Genomic DNA, 23,119 nt, shown 5'->3' on the forward strand with positions numbered 1-23,119 from the left:
TGTATGAAAAAGTGATTGTGCCAACAGTACTGTATGGGGCAGAAACATGGAACATACAAGAGGAAGTGAGGAGTTTGAATGTTTGAGATGAGGTGTCCAAGAAGCATGATAGGGGTTACTAGGGTGGATAGAGTGAGAAATGAGGTGAGGAGGAGAACAAGGGTGGTAAGAGTTGGGAGATAGGGTTGATGAAAGAATATTAGGATGGTTTGAACACATGGAAAGAATGAGTGAAGAAAGACTAGTAAAAGGCATGGAAGGCAGGTGTGGGGGGAGTGAATATGAGGGGGCATCCTAGGATGAGATGGATGGATGGATGGATGGGGAGGAAGGACAGGAGAGAAGACAGGGGTGAATGGAGAATGGTTGTATATAGATACTGATGTGATGCACGAGGTGGAATGGGTGGGGAGATTGGGGGGGGGGGGGAGATATGTGCGAGAAAAATTTAAAGCAGCCCAAAGGGATTTCTCCCCGTCTTCTCCTTTTCTGCATGGGTGGGACACATGTAAGGACAGAGGTGATCAGTGGAGTACCGCAAGGATCTGTATTGGCTCCAATAATGTTTGCTATTTATGCGAATGACATGGACGATAATGTGAAATGTTACACGAGCAGCTTTGTAGACGATGCCAAACTGTTAAGGAGAGTAAAAACTGAAAAGGATTGTGAATCACTGCAGGAAGACCAGAATAAGGTATGGAACTGAAGTCAGAAATGGGAAGTAGACTTCAATATTAACAAGTGTAGCATAATGGAGTTTGGAAAAAGTAAAATTAGAATATCAGGACAATATAAAAATGGAACCAAGGAGGTAAAGAAGGAGATATCCGAAAAAGATTTGGGTCTAATTATCTCAAATGACATGTCCTATGATAAACAGATTAACAAAATTGTTGGAGGATCCTACAACTTGCTAAGGTCAATAAAAGTGGCATTTACATATTTGGACAAAGAAATTATTAAAAAAAATATTGGTCACACTGATAAGGCCTAGACTAGAATATGCGGCGACATTGTGGTCACCCAGTACCAAAAAGAATACAAAGAAAATAGAAAGAATCCAGAGAGCAGCAACAAAAATGGCACTTGCAAACTTGTCATATGAGGAGAGACTGGCTTAACTGGAGCTACCGACTCTGGAGCAAAGAAGAGAGGTGACCTACTCACCATCTACAGAATCATGAAGGGCACAGAAATACTCGATAGAGAGGACTTGTTAAACTGGGACAAGAGAAGCACACGAGGACATGGAAAGAAAATAAAAAAAAACAGCTACAGAAGGGATCTGAAGAAAAACAGTTTTCTATATAGAATGGTGGACACTTGGAACTGAAAAAAAAAAAAGTGCACAAAAACCACGAGTTTAAAAAAGCAAACTAGACACTGCGAGATACAAAGGCGGGACACCACAAGCGTAGTGAGTAAAAGTTAGATAAATTATAGTAATCCATTAAGAAATTGTGAAATGACTTAATGGAAGAAATCATAGATTTGAAACTGGATTACCGAGCTGTACATAGGGAATTGATTACATTGCGCAAGAGTAATGAGCAAACGATTAAAGAATTAAGTGACCTAAAGAGTGAAATTTAAATTCTTAAAAGAGAAAACGAGAGAATGAAAAATGGGGACAATAAAATGTTGGACTGAACAAAGAGGAAAAAGAGGTAAAAGAGCAGTTGCAAGTAGTGACTGGAAAAGTGGCAGAGTCAAAGAAACAGACCTCATTGTAATAAAAAATCAATGGAAATAAGAACAGGAAAATCAAGAAATATCTTATAGAAATATTACAAAAGATGGAGGAAAATACAAAAGAAAAAGTTATGAAAAGTAATTAAAGAAAAGGAATATTGGGTGAGAGGTACAGTTGACAAAGGTAAGTGCATTGTGGTCCATGGTATCCAGGAAAAGCATGATATGTATAGATACTAGAGAGAAAAGGAAAAGGAAGAATTAGCTAAGGAAATTCTGAAAGAAATACAGGATGAAGGACAAAACTCAGAAATTTACGAAATCCATAGAATAGGCAAATATTCAAAAGAAAAACAACAGACCTCTGAAAATAAAACTAAGAATGCAAATGATAGCAGAGGAGGTATTATCTAAAGCGGTTAAACTGGCAAACAGTGAGAAATTCAAACATAAGGATACAAAAGGAAATAAGTGACGAGGAAAAAGAAAAACAAAGCTCTCAGAATGCCAATGATTGAAATGAGAAGAGAATAGATGGAAAAAAATGATTTTTTTTTTTAGATTGCTGGACTTGAGACTGAAAAAATGGTACATCAAAAAATGGAAACTTAAACCAAAAAAAGAAAAGTATGAAAATAAAAGTGGCATACACAAATATTGATGGTATGATCTCTGGAATCAACTAACTAAATGACTATCTAGAAACGGAAAAACCTGATATCATGGGCATAGTAGACACAATATTGAAAGGACCACTATCAACAAGCAGTGGGACATGGTCTATACAACCACTGGGTGAAAAATAGAACAGACAAGCAAAGAGGAGGTGTCACAATATTGACCAAAAAGGGTCTAAATGTGACCAAGATTATCAAAAGCCAAGGCAATGTAGAAGTAATTATGATTAAAACTGCAAACAAGAAGATGAAAAGCAGAAAATTTGTAGCAGTGTATGTATCACCAAAAACCCATGCATGGTTGGAAAGCGAACATTCAAAATTACTGGAAGAAACAATGAATGTGCTAAATGAGTTACTGAAAGGGGGTGGAAACATGGTAATCATGGGCAATTTCAATGCAAAACACAATCTGGGAAGAAATGATAGTTAAAGGGGGAGATGAACTTTGGAGCAATATTCTACTGGATATGACCATCGAATACACCCTAACACAATGGGTTAAGGAAAATACTAGATATAGAAACAATGAGGAACCATCTAGACTTAATATTAACTTCTGAATCAGATATTGTGAACAAAATTGTGTATAAAACACCAATTGGAATGAGTAACCATATACTAATAGAGTTTGAATTAAAAGAACAGAACAATGTAGATAGGAATGATAAACAGAGAAGGAAGATTTATGTACAACAAAACGGATTTTGTAAAACTATGAACATTTTTACAAAACACAAATTGGAATAAATTCTCTAAAGAGGAAACAAAGATGGAAGACAAATGGAACATATTCAAAGAAAAGTACAAATGAATTAACAAGTATGTACCAAAGAAGAAACAAAGATTTACATAAAATGTAAAAGGTGCAGCAAGGCTAAAGACAGGAGACAAAGCCTGGAAAAAATGGAAAAAAGATAGAAAAGCATCCAAATGGCAAACGTATACAAGACTTAGGAATGAACGTGAATATGTGCAGGAAAGAAAAAAGATTATGAAAGGGATATTATAGACAAATGTAAGGATCAACCTAAACTCTTTTACAGATATATAAATGACAAACTAAAGGATAAGCATGAAATTGTGAAACTGCGTGAAGGAGATAAAGAATATATAGATGACACAGATGGCAGAACTTATGATCAGATATTTCAGGTCTGTTTTTACAATTGAGAGCTCCCAATCTTGGGAAGATGGACAACAAGAAAGATCACCCATGATGATAGAAATAAAGATAACACAAAAAGAAATAAGAGACCAAATAAAAAACCTGGATGTCAGGAAATCGCATGGACCAGATGAAATTGCAAATTGGATACTGAGTGTATAGATGAACTGACAGATAAACTATACAAGATAATTGAATTCTCACACAAAGAGGGAAAGGTACTGCAAGATTGGAAAGATGCAAACATAGTACCAATATATAGAGGAGGAGATAGGGGAGATCCTACAAACTTCAGACTGGTATCCCTTACAAGCACAGAAGCAAAAATATGCGGAAAAGTAATCAGGAACAAATGGACCAAACACTTGGAAGATAACAAAAACCCCAAACAATTTGGCTTTAGAAGTGGAAGATTGTGCACCACAAACCTAATCTGCATTTACTCGAGATTAATTGAGATAATACAAGAAAGAGATGGATGGGCAGATTGCACCTTCTTGGATTTACAGAACGCTTTTGACAAAGTACTGCACAAAAAATTAATAAGAAATATTGAAATATGGATGGGGGAGTGAATTTTTACATTAACTTTTTTGCTGACGATGCCAAATTACTCAAGAGAGTAAGAACATGGGAATGGAGTTGGAGATACGAGATGAACTTCAACATTAAAAAATGTAGCATAATGGAATTTGGAAAAAGTAAAAATAGTTTCGGGACAATATAAAATTGGAAACAAAAGTCAAAAAATTTGAATCGGAAAGAGACCTATAAGTAATCATCTCAAGTGACTTGACACCTGATATGCATGTAAATAAATTATTTGGAGAGACTTGTAACTTATCATGATCAATGAAAGTGGCTTTCGACTACATAGATGAGATGGTAAAAAAAATAGTTGTTACACTGATAAGACCAAAACTAGAATATGCTGTAACAATGTGGGCACCTAGCACAAACAAAAAAATTAGAAAGAATCCAAAGAGCAGCGACAAAAATGGCACCTCCACTGTCAAATTTGACATACAAACAAAGATTGGAGAAATTACATTTGTCAACACTAGAACAGAAGGGAAAGAGGCGATTTGTTGACCATTTTCAGAATTATGAAAGGGATGGAAATTCTCGATAGAGAACTTATTAAAGTGGGACAGAAAATAAAGTAGCATAATTTCTCTATTTAGAGAGATTTCTTCTATCAGACAAAATGATAGGGGGTCCTGGTCTGTAGGGATGCTCCATACAGACCCTAAACTTCCCTTCTGGCTTGCTCCACTTCTGCTTTCCTAAATATTCATTTATTGTTCCTAGCTCATCTACCTATATACCAAGGGCTTCTCTCTTATAAGGAAGGTAGCCAGCTAATGAAAGTACGCACTCACTCCCACCCACCACCCTTTGTTTCCCTATCATAATTCCTGAAATACTTGACATACTTCTTGGAAAAAGGGGAGGGAAATCTTACCATTATCTCCATATAGTTGCCCAGGTTAGCTCCAACAGTCAACTTTCTAGACAGGCCTAGCAAGCCGACAGTTATATACTAAAACAGGTAGTTTCCTTAACAGGAATGCCTGGAAAGGGTTTGTGGCTAACAGGGCTATGCACTTACTGACACTTTCTGAGACAACAAGATTTCTTAATGCCTCATCCTCATCACATTAACCCTAGAACACGGTCGTGGGTAAAATTTACCCATGCCCTTTGTTTCACATGGGCACAGACCCACGTGGGTTGAGGCAGTCACGTGGGTCTTAGTGTAGCTTCAGTTGGCTGTGAGCTCTTCCGGTGGAAGGTAGTGTGTCTGCACTCGCGCCTTTGTGGGGCCACGTATAGGGTGCGTTGGGTAAATTTTACCCCAGTGCCGTGATAACGTACAAACTTGTACATTATCACATGAGACAGTTGATAAGCAGCTGTTGGGGTTCTGTGGGAACTGCCCATTTGGTATGTATATCCCCAGCAAACCAGCAAAATACGGAATGAAGCCGTTCCTCATCAATGACAGCAACAGCAAGTACATGTTGGGTGCAATTCCCTACCTGGGGAAACAGGGCACAAGACCCCATGATGCCATAAACCTTGGCCATCATTTCACCAAGGAACTCGCTAAACCTTACCATAAAACCAACAGGAATGTTACCACAGACAATTGATTACCTCAGTGGCCCTATCAACTGATCTAATCAACTGTGGCATGACCCATGTTGGTACTGTGCGTAGTAACAAGGAGATACCTTGGGAAATGAAGGACACTGCAAATCGGAGGCCAGGTTCAAGTGCCTTCTTATTCACCAAGGACATAACTTCAGTGTCCTACTGCAAAGAAACATCAAGAAGAAAGAAGAAATTGGTGCACCTCATATCAACAATGCACACGCATCCTGCTATCATGCCTAATGGGAAGCCTGAAATAAATAATTTCTATAACGAGACCAAAGGTGGGGTCGATACATTCGACCAGATGTGCTCATTCTATGCAGTGGGTCGCAAGACAAGAGGATGGCCCATGAGCATTTTCTATGGGATGATAAATTGCTGTGTTATCAACTCGAGGATAATATACAACGAAAATCAGCAGAGGACAGGGGATTTTTTCACTAACAAAAAACATTTTTTTTTTTTCTTTTTACATTCTCCCGTATAGTGTGTTGCTACCAGGAGGCTGTGTTTCCCAGACCTGAGGCTCCTGTGACCTGGGTGTGGTGGGATCATCACTCAAGACTTCAGTTCTAATATTAGATTTTTATAATATTTGATTACCCATGTAGTAAATTTTCATATTTTTAGTACTTTTTGAATTGCCCCTAAAAGATTCACTTCGCCTTAGTAATAAGTTAAATTTCAGGGAAATTGAAAGTACAGACATTGTATTGTGTAAATTATTTCCGATTAAATTTTGATTAAAACTATATTTTATTTTCCAAAATGGGGTGAAATTTACCCCACGACCGTGTTAACATAAGTATTACCCACGACCGTGTTCTAGGGTTAAGTCAGCTGCTTTCAGCCTCTGGCATTCCAAATCTGCTCCACACATTGCTAAGGGTACAATTGCTCTTACAATCTTCTATTTACATCCATCCAAAATAACTTGACATTTTCCATTCCATCCAGATACTTACTTTCATGTTTAAGCCACATCCACTTCCACATTCACCAATAACTTTCATCTTCCATGCCCTACCAAACTGTCAATATACTTCCATCTTTCTTCAGACAGCTACAATTGCAATGTCACCCACAAGAAGCAATTCATTCACTTCCTATATCCTTCCATTTTTACCCAATAATTCCAAACCTCTGCCTAGCATTCATGCTTTTACTTACCTTGGACTCAATTTTCACACACAGAAAGCAGTCAATAGTCTAAAGGAGCACTCACTTGGAATTTCTTCTAGGAGGTCTTCAAAAGCATCTGTAAGGTTGCTACTTAGCATTTTTAGCTGCTGATGTTGTTGATGCACACTGTTCTTGATATCATATAAATCATTCTTCATTGCCATGCTATCCAACTGGGATGCTGGACCACCAAGCATGAGCCCATCATGAGCATTCACACTCTTCTCAAACACCTTTAGGAAAATCAGTGTTTACAAATTAGCTAGGAGAACAATGAAATTAAGCTTGTTTACCAAATCTAAAAACTTTTGTTAAAGGACAATTCACATTACAAGTGTTGACAAGAATATATTTTTACATACCACAGTTCCAGGAATTACAGCTGCTTCATCCACTTTAACAACCGATTTTAGTTTGTCAACATACAGATCATTAAATGTCATATCAACCCAGATGTTTCCTTCCACAAACAGGCCCTTCTTGAAGTACTTTGATCCATGAACAAGTTGTTTGGATCCTTTATTTCTCAATATCAAATTCTTTAGTACTACATTGTTGACTTCAGGTACATTAACCTCACCTGAATGAATTAAAATAAAAATTATATACGTTATAATAATACTAGTTGGGTTTTGCTTGTTTGTGTCATCCATAATAAACCTTTACTTTGGAGGTTCTGGGAAGTTTTGGGCAAGTTCCAGGAAATTCTGGAAATTTTCGGAAGGTTCAGGGAAGTTCCTAGGAGGTTATGGAATGTTCCAGGGAGATTCAAGGAGGTTCAAAGAAGTTTTGGGAGGTTCCAGGAGATTCAACGAAGTCATGGGAGGTTCCAGGGAGGTTACAGAAGTTGTGGGTTGTTCAAACTCCTACATATACTGTTGTAAAGGTTCACACAAACACATTCACAGACTTTATCCCATAACTGTTCATGGTACAGAAAAAGAGTATTCACCTTCATGTGACAGGGTTATATGCTATTATTGTTCAGAACCAGGCCATTTTGCTAAATGCTGCTTTAAGCATCTGTCTGCATGAACTACCAAACACTGATCTCCATGGCCCATGCTTTCACAAAATGGATCATTGTCATGTGCTTCAGGTTCAATCATTCTATGCTAACCATGCCATGGTACCACCCCCTTTATATTTTACTTCCCCTATATGATTACCTGTTCAAGACACTAGTCCAAACAGATCCTTTGCCAGCCCTCCCTGTTTGTACCCTTCCAAACTACAAAATGGAGAGGGCTGGGCAGAGGGGGAGAGGGGAGGGGGAGAGGGGAGGGCAGGGGAGGGCTGGGCAGAGCGGGAGAGGGGAGGGCTGGGCAGAGCGGGAGAGGGGAGGGCTGGGCAGAGCGGGAGAGGAGAGGGCTGGGCAGAGCGGGAGAGGAGAGGGCTGGGCAGAGCGGGAGAGGAGAGGGCTGGGCAGAGCGGGAGAGGAGAGGGCTGGGCAGAGCGGGAGAGGAGAGGGCTGGGCAGAGCGGGAGAGGAGAGGGCTGGGCACAGCGGGAGAGGAGAGGGGGCATGAAGGGATGAGGGCAGTGCAGAGGAGGGGAGAGGGGAGGGGAGAGAGGAGAGGGGGCATGAAGGGATGAGGGCAGTGCAGAGGAGGGGAGAGGAGAGGGGAGAGGAGAGGGGAGGGGAGAGGAGAGGGGAGGGGAGAGGGGAGGGGAGAGGAGAGGGGAGGGGAGAGGGGAGGGGAGAGGAGAGGGCTGGGGAGAGGAGAGGAGAGGGCTGGGGAGAGGAGAGGAGAGGGCTGGGGAGAGGAGAGGAGAGGGCTGGGGAGAGGAGAGGAGAGGGCTGGGGAGAGGAGAGGAGAGGGCTGGGGAGAGGAGAGGAGAGGGCTGGGGAGAGGAGAGGAGAGGGCTGGGGAGAGGAGAGGAGAGGGCTGGGGAGAGGAGAGGAGAGGGCTGGGGAGAGGAGAGGAGAGGGCTGGGGAGAGGAGAGGAGAGGGCTGGGGAGAGGAGAGGAGAGGGCTTGGGAGAGGAGAGGAGAGGGCTTGGGAGAGGAGAGGAGAGGGCTTGGGAGAGGAGAGGAGAGGGCTTGGGAGAGGAGAGGAGAGGGCAGGGGAGAGGAGAGGGGAGGGGAGGGGAGAGGAGAGGGGACAGGGGAGAGGAGGGGACAGAGGAGAGGAGAGGGGACAGGGGAGAGGAGAGGAGAGAGGGGACAGGGGAGAGGAGAGGGGACAGGGAAGAGGAGAGGGGACAGGGGAGAGGAGAGGGGACAGGGAAGAGGAGAGGGGAGAGGAGAGGGGACAGGGGAGAGGAGAGGGGACAGGGGAGAGGAGAGGGCAGGGGAGAGGAGAGGAGAGGGCAGGGGAGAGGAGAGGAGAGGGCAGGGGAGAGGAGAGGAGAGGTCAGGGGAGAGGAGAGGAGAGGGCAGGGGAGAGGAGAGGAGAGGGCAGGGGAGAGGAGAGGAGAGGGCAGGGGAGAGGAGAGGAGAGGGCAGGGGAGAGGAGAGGAGAGGGGAGGGGAGAGGAGAGGAGAGGGCTTGGGAGAGGAGAGGAGAGGGCAGGGGAGAGGAGAGGAGAGGGCAGGGGAGAGGAGAGGAGAGGGCAGGGGAGAGGAGAGGAGAGGACAGGGGAGAGGAGAGGGCAGGGGAGAGGAGAGGAGAGGGCAGGGGAGAGGAGAGGAGAGGGCAGGGGAGAGGAGAGGGCAGGGGAGAGGAGAGGAGAGGGCAGGGGAGAGGAGAGGGCAGGGGAGAGGAGAGGGCAGGGGAGAGGAGAGGGCAGGGGAGAGGAGAGGGCAGGGGAGAGGAGAGGGCAGGGGAGAGGAGAGGGCAGGGGAGAGGAGAGGGCAAGGGAGAGGAGAGGGCAAGGGAGAGGTGAGGAGAGGGCAGAAGAGGAGAGGAGAGGGCAGAAGAGGAGAGGAGAGGGCAGAAGAGGAGAGGAGAGGGCAGAAGAGGAGAGGAGAGGGCAGAAGAGGAGAGGAGAGGGCAGAAGAGGAGAGGAGAGGGCAGAAGAGGAGAGGAGAGGGCAGAAGAGGAGAGGAGAGGGCAGAAGAGGAGAGGAGAGGGCAGAAGAGGAGAGGAGAGGGCAGAAGAAAAGAGGGCAGAGGAGAGGAGAGGGCAGAGGAGAGGAGAGGGCAGAGGAGAGGAGAGGGCAGAGGAGAGGAGAGGGCAGAGGAGAGGAGAGGGCAGAGGAGAGGAGAGGGCAGAAGAGAGGAGAGTGCAGAAGAGAGGAGAGTGCAGAAGAGAGGAGAGTGCAGAAGAGAGGAGAGTGCAGAAGAGAGGAGAGTGCAGAAGAGAGGAGAGTGCAGAAGAGAGGAGAGTGCAGAAGAGAGGAGAGTGCAGAAGAGAGAAGGAGAGGGCAGAAGAGAGGAGAGGGGAGGGCAGAAGAGAGGAGAGGGGAGGGCAGAGGAGAGGGGAGGGCAGAAGAGAGGAGACGGGAGGGCAGAAGAGAGGAGACGGGAGGGCAGAAGAGAGGAGAGGGCAGGGCGGAGGAGGGGAGAGGAGGGGAGAGAGGAGAGGAGGGGAGAGGAGGGGGGAGAGGAGAGGAGGGGAGAGGAGGGGGGAGAGGAGAGGAGGGGAGAGGAGGGGACAGGAGAGGAGAGGAGGGGACAGGAGGGGAGAGGAGGGGACAGGAGGGGAGAGGAGAGGAGGGGACAGGAGGGGAGGGGAGGGGACAGGAGGGGAGAGGAGGGGACAGGAGAGGAGAGGGGACGGGACAGGAGAGGAGAGGGGACGGGACAGGAGAGGAGAGGGGACGGGACAGGAGAGGAGAGGGGAGGGGACAGGAGAGGAGAGGAGAGGGGAGGGGACAGGAGAGGAGAGGAGAGGGAGGGGAGGGGAGAGGGGACAGGAGGGGAGAGGGGAGGGAGGGGAGAGGGGAGGGATGGGAGGGGAGGGGAGGGGAGGGGAGGGAGGGGAGGGGAGGGGAGGGAGGGGAGAGGAGGGGACAGGAGGGGAGAGGGGAGGGGAGAGGAGGGGACAGGAGGGGAGAGGGGAGAGGAGGGGAGAGGGGAGGGGAGGGGAGAGGAGAGGGAAGGGGAGAGGGAAGGGGAGGGAAGGGGAGAGGGAAGGGGAGGGGGAGGGGAGAGGAGAGGGGAGAGGGAAGGGGAGGGGAGAGGGAAGGGGAGGGGAGAGGGAAGGGGAGGGGAGAGGGGAGGAGAGAGGAGAGGAGAAGGGGCATAGACAGGGGAGAAGGGGCATAGACAAGGGAGAAGGGGCATAGACAAGGGAGAAGGGGCATAGACAGGGGAGAAGATAGGGCAGGGTAGAGGGGTAGGGGACATGTGCAGGGGAAAAGAGAGGGCAGGGGAGAGGGGGAGTGGATATGTACAGGGGAAAAGAGAGGGCAGGGTAGAGGGTGATGGGCCCAGAGTCGAGGGGGGAGGCAGAAAGGGAGGGGGGGAGAGGGAGGGGGGAAAAGGGAGGGGGGGAGAGGGAGGGGGGAGAGGGTGGGGGGGAAGGGAGGGGGGAAAGAGGGAGGGGGGAAGAGGGAGGGGGGAAGAGGGAGGGTGGAAGGGCGAGGGCAGGGCAGAGAGTGGAGGGGAGAGGAAAGGTTACAGCTGAGGGTGGAGGGGAGAGGAAAGGTTACAGCTGAGGGTGGAGGGGAGAGGAAAGGTTACAGCTGCGGGTGGAGGGGAGAGGAAAGGTTACAGCTGAGGGTGGAGGGGAGAGGAAAGGTTACAGCTGAGGGTGGAGGGGAGAGGAAAGGTTACAGCTGAGGGTGGAGGGGAGAGGAAAGGTTACAGCTGAGGGTGGAGGGGAGAGGAAAGGTTACAGCTGAGGGTGGAGGGGAGAGGAAAGGTTACAGCTGAGGGTGGAGGGGAGAGGAAAGGTTACAGCTGAGGGTGGAGGGGAGAGGGAAAGGTTACAGCTGAGGGTGGAGGGGAGAGGAAAGGTTACAGCTGAGGGTGGAGGGGAGAGGAAAGGTTACAGCTGAGGGTGGAGGGGAGAGGAAAGGTTACAGCTGAGGGTGGAGGGGAGAGGAAAGGTTACAGCTGAGGGTGGAGGGGAGAGGAAAGGTTACAGCTGAGGGTGGAGGGGAGAGGAAAGGTTACAGCTGAGGGTGGAGGGGAGAGGAAAGGTTACAGCTGAGGGTGGAGGGGAGAGGAAAGGTTACAGCTGAGGGTGGAGGGGAGAGGAAAGGTTACAGCTGAGGGTGGAGGGGAGAGGAAAGGTTACAGCTGAGGGTGGAGGGGAGAGGAAAGGTTACAGCTGAGGGTGGAGGGGAGAGGAAAGGTTACAGCTGAGGGTGGAGGGGAGAGGAAAGGTTACAGCTGAGGGTGGAGGGGAGAGGAAAAGTTACAGCTGAGAGTGGAGGGGAGAGGAAAGGTTACAGCTCAGGGTGGTGTGGAAAGGAAAGGTTACAGCAGAAGGTGGTGGGGAGAGGAAAGGTTACAGCAGAGGATGGTGGGGAGAGGAAAGGTTACGGCAGAGGGTGGAGGGGAGAGGAAAGGTTACGGCAGAGGGTGGAGGGGAGAGGAAAGGTTACGGCAGAGGGTGGAGGGGAGAGGAAAGGTTACGGCAGAGGGTGGAGGGGAGACGAAAGGTTAGGGTGGAGAGGAGAGGAAAGGTTAGGGCAGAGGGTGGAGGGGAGAGGAAAGGTTACGGCAGAGGATGGACAGGAGAGGAAAGGTTAGGGAAGATGGTGGAGGGGAGAGGAAAGGTTAGGGCAAAGGGTGGAGGGAAGAGGAAAGGTTAGGGCAGAGGGTGGAGGGAAAGGGAAAGGTTAGGGCAGAGGGTGGAGGGAAGAGGAAAGGTTACAGCAGAGGGTGGAGGGGAGAGGAAAGGTTACAGCTGAGGGTGGAGGGGAGAGGAAAGCTTACAGCTGAGGGTGGAGGGGAGAGGAAAGGTTACAGCTGAGAGTGGAGGGGAGAGGAAAGGTTACAGCTGAGGGTGGAGGGGAGAGGAAAGGTTACGGCAGAGGGTGGAGGGGAGAGGAAAGGTTACGGCAGAGGGTGGAGGGGAGAGGAAAGGTTACGGCAGAGGGTGGAGGGGAGAGGAAAGGTTAGGGGAGAGTAAAGGTTACGGCAGAGGGTGGAGGGGAGAGGAAAGGTTACGGCAGAGGGTGGAGGGGAGACGAAAGGTTACGACAGAGGGTGGAGGGGAGAGGAAAGGTTACGGCAGAGGGTGGAGGGGAGAGGAAAGGTTACGGCAGAGGGTGGAGGGGAGAGGAAATGTTACGGCAGAGGGTGGAGGGGAGAGGAAAGGTTACGGCAGAGGGTGGAGGGGAGAAGAAAAAGGTTACGGCAGAGGGTGGAGGGGAGAGGAAAGGTTACGGCAGAGGGTGGAGGGGAGAGGAAAGGTTACGGCAGAGGGTGGAGGGGAGAGGAAAGGTTACGGCAGAGGGTGGAGGGGAGAGGAAAGGTTACGGCAGAGGGTGGAGTGGAGAGGAAAGGTTACGGCAGAGGGTGGAGGGGAGAGGAAAGGTTACGGCAGAGGGTGGAGGGGAGAGGAAAGGTTACGGCAGAGGGTGGAGGGGAGAGGAAAGGTTACGGCAGAGGGTGGAGGGGAGAGGAAAGGTTACGGCAGAGGGTGGAGGGGAGAGGAAATGTTACGGCACAGGGTGGAGGGGAGAGGAAAGGTTACGGCACAGAGTGGAGGGGAAAGGAAAGTTTACGGCACAGGGTGGAGGGGAGAAGAAAGGTTACGGCACAGGGTGGAGGGGAGAGGAAAGGTTACGGTAGAGGGTGGCGAGGAGAGGAAAGGTTACGGCACAGGGTGGAGGGAAGAGGAAAGGTTACGGCACAGGGTGGAGGGGAGAGCAAAGGTTAGGGCAGAGGGTAGAGGGGAGAGGAAAGGTTACGGCACAGGGTGGAGGGGAGAGGAAAGGTTAGGGCAGAGGGTGGAGGGGAGAGGAAAGGTTAGGGCAGAGGGTGGAGGGGAGAGGAAAGGTTACGGCAGAGGGTGGAGGGGAGAGGAAAGGTTACGGCAGAGGGTGGAGGGGAGAGGAAAGGTTACGGCAGAGGGTGGAGGGGAGAGGAAAGGTTACGGCAGAGGGTGGAGGGGAGAGGAAAGGTTACGGCAGAGGGTGGAGGGGAGAGGAAAGGTTACGGCAGAGGGTGGAGGGGAGAGGAAAGGTTACGGTAGAGGGTGGAGGGGAGAGGAAAGGTTACCGCAGAGGTTGGAGGGGAGAGGAAAGGTTACGGCAGAGGGTGGAGTGGAGAGGAAAGGTTACGGCAGAGGGTGGAGGGGAGAGGAAAGGTTACGGCAGAGGGTGGAGGGGAGAGGAAAGGTTACGGCAGAGGGTGGAGGGGAGAGGAAAGGTTACGGCAGAGGGTGGAGGGGAGAGGAAAGGTTACGGCAGAGGGTGGAGGGGAGAGGAAAGGTTACGGCAGAGGGTGGAGGGGAGAGGAAAGGTTACGACAGAAGGTGGAGGGGAGAGGAAAGGTGAGGGGAGAGGAAAGGTTACGACAGAAGGTGGAGGGGAGAGGAAAGGTGAGGGGAGAGGAAAGGTTACGGCAGAGGGTGGAGGGGAGAGGAAAGGTTATGGGAGAGGAAAGGTTATGGGAGAGGAAAGGTTACGGGAGACGAAAGGTTACGGCAGAGGGTGGAGGGGAGGGGAGAGGAAAGGTTACGTCAGAGGATGGAGGGGAGAGGAAAGGTTACGGCAGAGGGTGGAGGGGAGAGGAAAGGTTACGGCAGAGGGTGGAGGGGTGAGGAAAGGTTACGGTAGAGGGTGGAGGGGAGAGGAAAGGTTACGGCAGAGGGTGGAGGGGAGAGGAAAGGTTACGGCAGAGGGTGGAGGGGAGGGGAAAGGTTACGGCAGAGGGGAGAGGAAAGGTTACGACAGAGGGTGGAGGGGAGAGGAAAGATTACGACAGAGGGTGGAGGGGAGAGGAAAGATTACGACAGAGGGTGGAGGGGAGAGGAAAGATTACGACAGAGGGTGGAAAGGAGAGGAAAGATTACGACAGAGGGTGGAGGGGAGAGGAAAGATTACGACAGAGGGTGGAGGGGAGAGGAAAGATTACGACAGAGGGTGGAGGGGAGAGGAAAGATTACGACAGAGGGTGGAGGGGAGAGGAAAGATTACGACAGAGGGTGGAGGGGAGAGGAAAGATTACGACAGAGGGTGGAGGGGAGAGGAAAGGTTAGGGCAGAGGGTGGAGGGGAGAGGAAAGGTTAGGGGAGAGGAAAGGTTAGGGCAGAGGGTGGAGGGGAGAGGAGAGGTTAGGGCAGAGGGTGGAGGGGAGAGCAAAGGTTAGGGGAGAGGGTGGAGGGGAGAGGAAAGGTTAGGGGAGAGGAAAGGTTAGGGGAGAGGAAAGGTTAGGGGAGAGGAAAGGTTAGGGCAGAGGGTGGAGGGGAGAGGAGAGGTTAGGGCAGAGGGTGGAGGGGAGAGCAAAGGTTAGGGGAGAGGAAAGGTTACGGCAGAGGGTGGAGGGGAGAGGAAAGGTTAGGGGAGAGGAAAGGTTACGGCACAGGGTGGAGGGGAGAGGAAAGGTTACGGCACAGGGTGGAGGGGAGAGGAAAGGTTACGGCACAGGGTGGAGGGGAGAGGAAAGGTTACGGCACAGGGTGGAGGGGAGAGGAAAGGTTACGGCACAGGGTGGAGGGGAGAGGAAAGGTTACAGCACAGGGTGGAGGGGAGAGGAAAGTTTACAGCACAGGGTGGAGGGGAAAGGAAAGTTTACGGCACAGGGTGGAGGGGAGAGGAAAGGTTACGGCAGAGGGTGGAGGGGAGAGGAAAGGTTACGGCAGAGGAGAGAGGAAAGGTTAGGGCAGAGGGGAGAGGAAAGGTTAGGGTAGAGGGGAGAGGAAAGGTTAGGGTAGAGGGGAGAGGAAAGGTTAGGGTAGAGGGGAGAGGAAAGGTTAGGGTAGAGGGGAGAGGAAAGGTTAGGGTAGAGGGGAGAGGAAAGGTTAGGGCTGAGGGGAGAGGAAAGGTTAGGGCAGAGGGGAGAGGAAAGGTTAGGGCAGAGGGTGGTGGGGAGAGGAAAGGTTAGGGCAGAGGGTGGTGGGGAGAGGAAAGGTTAGGGCAGAGGGTGGAGGGGAGAGGAAAGGTTAGGGCAGAGGGTGGAGGGGAGAGGAAAGGTTAGGGTGGAGGGGAGAGGAAAGGTTAGGGTGGAGGGGAGAGGAAAGGTTAGGGTGGAGGGGAGAGGAAAGGTTAGGGTGGAGGGGAGAGGAAAGGTTAGGGTGGAGGGGAGAGGAAAGGTTAGGGTGGAGGGGAAAGGAAAGGTTAGGGCAGAGGGTGGAGGGGAGAGGAAAGGTTAGGGCAGAGGGGAGAGGAAAGGTTAGGGCAGAGGGGAGAGGAAAGGTTAGGGCAGAGGGGAGAGGAAAGGTTAGGGCAGAGGGGAGAGGAAAGGTTACGGCAGAGGGTGGTGGGGAGAGGAAAGGTTACGGCACAGGGTGGAGGGGAGAGGAAAGATTACGACAGAGGGTGGAGGGGAGAGGAAAGATTACGACAGAGGGTGGAAAGGAGAGGAAAGATTACGACAGAGGGTGGAGGGGAGAGGAAAGATTACGACAGAGGGTGGAGGGGAGAGGAAAGATTACGACAGAGGGTGGAGGGGAGAGGAAAGATTACGACAGAGGGTGGAGGGGAGAGGAAAGATTACGACAGAGGGTGGAGGGGAGAGGAAAGGTTAGGGCAGAGGGTGGAGGGGAGAGGAAAGGTTAGGGGAGAGGAAAGGTTAGGGCAGAGGGTGGAGGGGAGAGGAGAGGTTAGGGCAGAGGGTGGAGGGGAGAGCAAAGGTTAGGGGAGAGGGTGGAGGGGAGAGCAAAGGTTAGGGGAGAGGGTGGAGGGGAGAGGAAAGGTTAGGGGAGAGGAAAGGTTAGGGGAGAGGAAAGGTTAGGGCAGAGGGTGGAGGGGAGAGGAGAGGTTAGGGCAGAGGGTGGAGGGGAGAGCAAAGGTTAGGGGAGAGGGTGGAGGGGAGAGCAAAGGTTAGGGGAGAGGGTGGAGGGGAGAGGAAAGGTTAGGGGAGAGGAAAGGTTAGGGGAGAGGAAAGGTTAGGGGAGAGGAAAGGTTAGGGCAGAGGGTGGAGGGGAGAGGAGAGGTTAGGGCAGAGGGTGGAGGGGAGAGCAAAGGTTAGGGGAGAGGGTGGAGGGTAGAGGAAAGGTTAGGGGAGAGGAAAGGTAAGGGGAGAGGAAAGGTTAGGGGAGAGGAAAGGCTACGGCAGAGGGTGGAGGGGAGAGGAAAGGTTAGGGGAGAGGAAAGGTTACGGCACAGGGTGGAGGGGAGAGGAAAGGTTACGGCACAGGGTGGAGGGGAGAGGAAAGGTTACGGCACAGGGTGGAGGGGAGAGGAAAGGTTACGGCACAGGGTGGAGGGGAGAGGAAAAGTTACAGCACAGGGTGGAGGGGAAAGGAAAGTTTACGGCACAGGGTGGAGGGGAGAGGAAAGGTTACGGCAGAGGGTGGAGGGGAGAGGAAAGGTTACGGCAGAGGAGAGAGGAAAGGTTAGGGCAGAGGGGAGAGGAAAGGTTAGGGTAGAGGGGAGAGGAAAGGTTAGGGTAGAGGGGAGAGGAAAGGTTAGGGTAGAGGGGAGAGGAAAGGTTAGGGTAGAGGGGAGAGGAAAGGTTAGGGCTAAGGGGAGAGGAAAGGTTAGGGCAGAGGGGAGAGGAAAGGTTAGGGCAGAGGGTGGTGGGGAGAGGAAAGGTTAGGGCAGAGGGTGGTGGGGAGAGGAAAGGTTAGGGCAGAGGGTGGAGGGGAGAGGAAAGGTTAGGGCAGAGGGTGGAGGGGAGAGGAAAGGTTAGGGTGGAGGGGAGAGGAAAGGTTTGGGTGGAGGGGAGAGGAAAGGTTAGGGTGGAGGGGAGAGGAAAGGTTAGGGTGGAGGGGAAAGGAAAGGTTAGGGCAGAGGGTGGAGGGGAGAGGAAAGGTTAGGGCAGAGGGTGGAGGGGAGAGGAAAGGTTAGGGCAGAGGGGAGAGGAAAGGTTAGGGCAGAGGGGAGAGGAAAGGTTAGGGCAGAGGGGAGAGGAAAGGTTACGGCAGAGGGTGGTGGGGAGAGGAAATGTTACGGCAGAGGGTGGAGGGGAGAGGAAAGGTTACGGCACAGGGTGGAGGGGAGAGGAAAGGTTACGGCACAGGGTGGAGGGGAGAGGAAAGGTTAGGGCAGAGGGCGGAGGGGAGAGGAAAGGTTAGGGCAGAGGGTGGAGGGGAGAGGAAAGGTTAGGGCAGAGGGTGGAGGGGAGAGGAAAGGTTAGGGCAGAGGGTGGAGGGGAGAGGAAAGGTTAGGGCAGAGGGTGGAGGGGAGAGGAAAGGTTAGGGCAGAGGGTGGAGGGGAGAGGAAAGGTTAGGGCAGAGGGTGGAGGGGAGAGGAAAGGTTAGGGCAGAGGGTGGAGGGGAGAGGAAAGGTTAGGGCAGAGGGTGGAGGGGAGAGGAAAGGTGAGGGGAGAGGAAAGGTTACGGTAGAGGGTGGAGGGGAGAGGAAAGGTTACGGCAGAGGGTGGAGGGGAGAGGAAAGGTTACGGTAGAGGGTGGAGGGGAGAGGAAAGGTTACGGTAGAGGGTGGAGGGGAGAGGAAAGGTTACGGTAGAGGGTGGAGGGGAGAGGAAAGGTTACGGTAGAGGGTGGAGGGGAGAAGAAAGATTACGGTAGAGGGTGGAGGGGAGAGGAAAGGTTACGGTAGAGGGTGGAGTGGAGAGGAAAGGTTACGGTAGAGGGTGGAGGGGAGAGGAAAGGTTACGGCAGAGGGTGGAGGGGAGAGGAAAGGTTACGGCAGAGGGTGGAGGAAAGGTTACGGCAGAGGGTGGAGGGGAGAGGAAAGGTTACGGCAGAGGGTGGAGGGGAGAGGAAAGGTTACGGCAGAGGGTGGAGGGGAGAGGAAAGGTTACGGCAGAGGGTGGAGGGGAGAGGAAAGGTTACGGCAAAGGGTGGAGGGGAGAGGAAAGGTTACGGCAGAGGGTGGAGGGGAGAGGAAAGGTTACGGCACAGGGTGGAGGGGAGAGGAAAGGTTACGGCACAGGGTGGAGGGGAGAGGAAAGGTTACGGCACAGGGTGGAGGGGAGAGGAAAGGTTACAGCACAGGGTGGAGGGGAAAGGAAAGTTTACGGCACAGGGTGGAGGGGAGAGGAAAGGTTACGGCAGAGGGTGGAGGGGACAGGAAAGGTTACGGCAGAGGGTGGAGGGGAGAGGAAAGGTTACGTCAGAGGGTGGAGGGGAGAGGAAAGGTTAGGGCTGAGGGGAGAGGAAAGGTTAGGGCAGAGGGGAGAGGAAAGGTTAGGGCAGAGGGTGGTGGGGAGAGGAAAGGTTAGGGCAGAGGGTGGTGGGGAGAGGAAAGGTTAGGGCAGAGGGTGGAGGGGAGAGGAAAGGTTAGGGCAGAGGGTGGAGGGGAGAGGAAAGGTTAGGGCAGAGGGTGGAGGGGAGAGGAAAGGTTAGGGTGGAGGGGAGAGGAAAGGTTACGGTAGAGGGTGGAGGGGAGAGGAAAGGTTACGGTAGAGGGTGGAGGGGAGAGGAAAGGTTACGGTAGAGGGTGGAGGGGAGAGGAAAGGTTACGGTAGAGGGTGGAGGGGAGAGGAAAGGTTACGGTAGAGGGTGGAGGGGAGAGGAAAGGTTACGGTAGAGGGTGGAGGGGAGAGGAAAGGTTACGGTAGAGGGTGGAGGGGAGAGGAAAGGTTACGGTTAGAGGGTGGAGTGGAGTGGAAAGGTTACGGTAGAGGGTGGAGGGGAGAGGAAAGGTTACGGTAGAGGGTGGAGGGGAGAGGAAAGGTTACGGTAGAGGGTGGAGGGGAGAGGAAAGGTTACGGTAGAGGGTGGAGGGGAGAGGAAAGGTTACGGTAGAGGGTGGAGGGGAGAGGAAAGGTTACGGTAGAGGGTGGAGGGGAGAGGAAAGGTTACGGTAGAGGGTGGAGGGGAGAGGAAAGGTTACGGCAGAGGGTGTAGGGGAGAGGAAAGGTTACGGCAGAGGGTGGAGGGAAGAGGAAAGGTTACGGCAGAGGGTGGAGGGGAGAGGAAAGGTTACGGCAGAGGGTGGAGGGGAGAGCAAAGGTTACGGCAGAGGGTGGAGGGGAGAGCAAAGGTTACGGCAGAGGGTGGTGGGGAGAGCAAAGGTTAGGGCAGAGGGTGGAGGGGAGAGCAAAGGTTAGGGCAGAGGGTAGAGGGGAGAGGAAAGGTTAGGGCAGAGGGTAGAGGGGAGAGCAAAGGTTAGGGCAGAGGGTAGAGGGGAGAGCAAAGGTTAGGGCAGAGGGTGGAGGGGAGAGGAAAGGTTAGGGCAGAGGGTGGAGGGGAGAGGAAAGGTTACGGCACAGGGTGGAGGGGAGAGGAAAGGTTACGGCACAGGGTGGAGGGGAGAGGAAAGGTTACAACACAGGGTGGAGGGGAAAGGAAAGTTTACGGCACAGGGTGGAGGGGAGAGGAAAGGTTACGGCAGAGGGTGGAGGGGAGAGGAAAGGTTACGGCAGAGGGTGGAGGGGAGAGGAAAGGTTACGTCAGAGGGTGGAGGGGAGAGGAAAGGTTAGGGCTGAGGGGAGAGGAAAGGTTAGGGCAGAGGGGAGAGGAAAGGTTAGGGCAGAGGAAAGGTTAGGGCAGAGGGTGGTGGGGAGAGGAAAGGTTAGGGCAGAGGGTGGTGGGGAGAGGAAAGGTTAGGGCAGAGGGTGGAGGGGAGAGGAAAGGTTAGGGCAGAGGGTGGAGGGGAGAGGAAAGGTTAGGGCAGAGGGTGGAGGGGAGAGGAAAGGTTAGGGCAGAGGGTGGAGGGGAGAGGAAAGGTTAGGGCAGAGGGTGGAGGGGAGAGGAAAGGTTAGGGCAGAGGGTGGAGGGGAGAGGAAAGGTTAGGGTGGAGGGGAGAGGAAAGGTTAGGGTGGAGGGGAGAGGAAAGGTTACGGTAGAGGGTGGAGGGGAGAGGAAAGGTTACGGTAGAGGGTGGAGGGGAGAGGAAAGGTTACGGTAGAGGGGGGAGGCGAGAGGAAAGGTTACGGTAGAGGGTGGAGGGGAGAGGAAAGGTTACGGTAGAGGGTGGAGGGGAGAGGAAAGGTTACGGTAGAGGGTGGAGGGGAGAGGAAAGGTTACGGTAGAGGGTGGAGGGGAGAGGAAAGGTTACGGTAGAGGGTGGAGGGGAGAGGAAAGGTTACGGTAGAGGGTGGAGGGGAGAGGAAAGGTTACGGTAGAGGGTGGAGGGGAGAGGAAAGGTTACGGTAGAGGTTGGAGGGGAGAGGAAAGGTTACGGTAGAGGGTGGAGGGGAGAGGAAAGGTTACGGTAGAGGGTGGAGGGGAGAGGAAAGGTTACGGCAGAGGGTGTAGGGGAGAGGAAAGGTTACGGCAGAGGGTGGAGGGGAGAGGAAAGGTTACGGCAGAGGGTGGAGGGAAGAGGAAAGGTTACGGCAGAGGGTGGAGGGGAGAGGAAAGGTTACGGCAGAGGGTGGAGGGGAGAGGAAAGGTTACGGCAGAGGGTGGAGGGGAGAGCAAAGGTTACGGCAGAGGGTGGAGGGGAGAGCAAAGGTTAGGGCAGAGGGTGGAGGGGAGAGCAAAGGTTAGGGCAGAGGGTAGAGGGGAGAGGAAAGGTTAGGGCAGAGGGTAGAGGGGAGAGCAAAGGTTAGGGCAGAGGGTAGAGGGGAGAGCAAAGGTTAGGGCAGAGGGTGGAGGGGAGAGGAAAGGTTAGGGCAGAGGGTGGAGGGGAGAGGAAAGGTTACTACAGAGGGTGGAAGGGAGAGGAAAGGTTACGGCAGAGGGTGTAGGGGAGAGGAAAGGTTACGGCAGAGGGTGTAGGGGAGAGGAAAGGTTACGGCAGAGGGTGTAGGGGAGAGGAAAGGTTACGGCAGAGGGTGGAGGGAAGAGGAAAGGTTACGGCAGAGGGTGGAGGGAAGAGGAAAGGTTACGGCAGAGGGAAGAGGAAAGGTTAGGGCAGAGGGGAGAGGAAAGGTTAGGGCAGAGGGTGGAGGGGAGAGGAAAGGTTAGGGCAGAGGGTGGAGGGGAGAGGAAAGGTTAGGGCAGAGGGTGGAGGGGAGAGGAAAGGTTAGGGCAGAGGGTGGAGGGGAGAGGAAAGGTTACGGCAGAGGGTGGAGGGGAGAGGAAAGGTTACGGCAGAGGGTGGAGGGGAGAGGAAAGGTTACGGCAGAGGGTGGAGGGGAGAGGAAAGGTGAGGGGAGAGGAAAGGTGAGGGGAGAGGAAAGGTGAGGGGAGAGGAAAGGTGAGGGGAGAGGAAAGGTGAGGGGAGAGGAAAGGTGAAGGGAGAGGAAAGGTGAGGGGAGAGGAAAGGTGAGGGGAGAGGAAAGGTGAGGGGAGAGGAAAGGTGAGGGGAGAGGAAAGGTGAGGGGAGAGGAAAGGTGAGGGGAGAGGAAAGGTGAGGGGAGAGGAAAGGTGAGGGGAGAGGAAAGGTGAGGGGAGAGGAAAGGTGAGGGGAGAGGAAAGGTGAGGGGAGAGGAAAGGTGAGGGGAGAGGAAAGGTGAGGGGAGAGGAAAGGTGAGGGGAGAGGAAATGTTACGGTAGAGGGGAGAGGAAAGGTTACGGGAGAGGGGAGAGGAAAGGTTACGGGAGAGGAAAGGTTACGGGAGAGGGGAGAGGAAAGGTTACGGGAGAGGGGAGAGGAAAGGTTACGGGAGAGGGGAGAGGAAATGTTACGGGAGAGGGGAGAGGAAAGGTTACGGGAGAGGGGAGAGGAAAGGTTACGGGAGAGGGGAGAGGAAAGGTTACGGGAGAGGGGAGAGGAAAGGTTACGGGAGAGGGGAGAGGAAAGGTTACGGGAGAGGGGAGAGGAAAGGTTACGGGAGAGGGGAGAGGAAAGGTTACGGGAGAGGGGAGAGGAAAGGTTACGGGAGAGGGGAGAGGAAAGGTTACGGGAGAGGGTGGAGGGGAGAGGAAAGGTTACGGTAGAGGGTGGAGGGGAGAGGAAAGGTTACGGTAGAGGGTGGAGGGGAGAGGAAAGGTTACGGTAGAGGGTGGAGGGGAGAGGAAAGGTTACGGTAGAGGGGGGAGGGGAGAGGAAAGGTTACGGTAGAGGGTGGAGGGGAGAGGAAAGGTTACGGTAGAGGGTGGAGGGGAGAGGAAAGGTTACGGTAGAGGGTGGAGGGGAGAGGAAAGGTTACGGTAGAGGGTGGAGGGGAGAGGAAAGGTTACGGTAGAGGGTGGAGGGGAGAGGAAAGGTTACGGTAGAGGGTGGAGGGGAGAGGAAAGGTTACGGTAGAGGGTGGAGGGGAGAGGAAAGGTTACGGCAGAGGGTGGAGGGGAGAGGAAAGGTTACGGCAGAGGGTGGAGGGGAGAGGAAAGGTTACGGCAGAGGGTGGAGGGGAGAGGAAAGGTTACGGCAGAGGGTGGAGGGGAGAGGAAAGGTTACGGCAGAGGGTGGAGGGGAGAGGAAAGGTTACGGCAGAGGGTGGAGGGGAGAGCAAAGGTTACGGCAGAGGGTGGAGGGGAGAGCAAAGGTTAC

The 23,119-nt window shown here is 52.5% G+C and overlaps 1 protein-coding gene across 1 annotated transcript in view; it reads right to left on the reverse strand.

Moving 5' to 3' along the window:
- The window catches only part of fs(1)M3 (female sterile (1) M3), a 233,366-nt gene that overhangs the window by 44,119 nt on the left and 166,128 nt on the right, over positions 1-23,119 (reverse strand). Inside the window, exons 32-33 of the mRNA XM_076192535.1 lie at positions 7,245-7,462; positions 6,926-7,115 (exon numbers count right to left, since the gene is read on the reverse strand). Coding sequence (XP_076048650.1) covers positions 6,926-7,115; positions 7,245-7,462 — 408 coding nt within the window. The remainder of the gene's footprint in view (positions 1-6,925; positions 7,116-7,244; positions 7,463-23,119) is intronic.

The sequence above is a fragment of the Oratosquilla oratoria genome, chromosome 11, assembly GCF_046742065.1.
Source record: "Oratosquilla oratoria isolate Oo_2021 chromosome 11, ASM4674206v1, whole genome shotgun sequence".
Taxonomy (NCBI): domain Eukaryota; kingdom Metazoa; phylum Arthropoda; class Malacostraca; order Stomatopoda; family Squillidae; genus Oratosquilla; species Oratosquilla oratoria.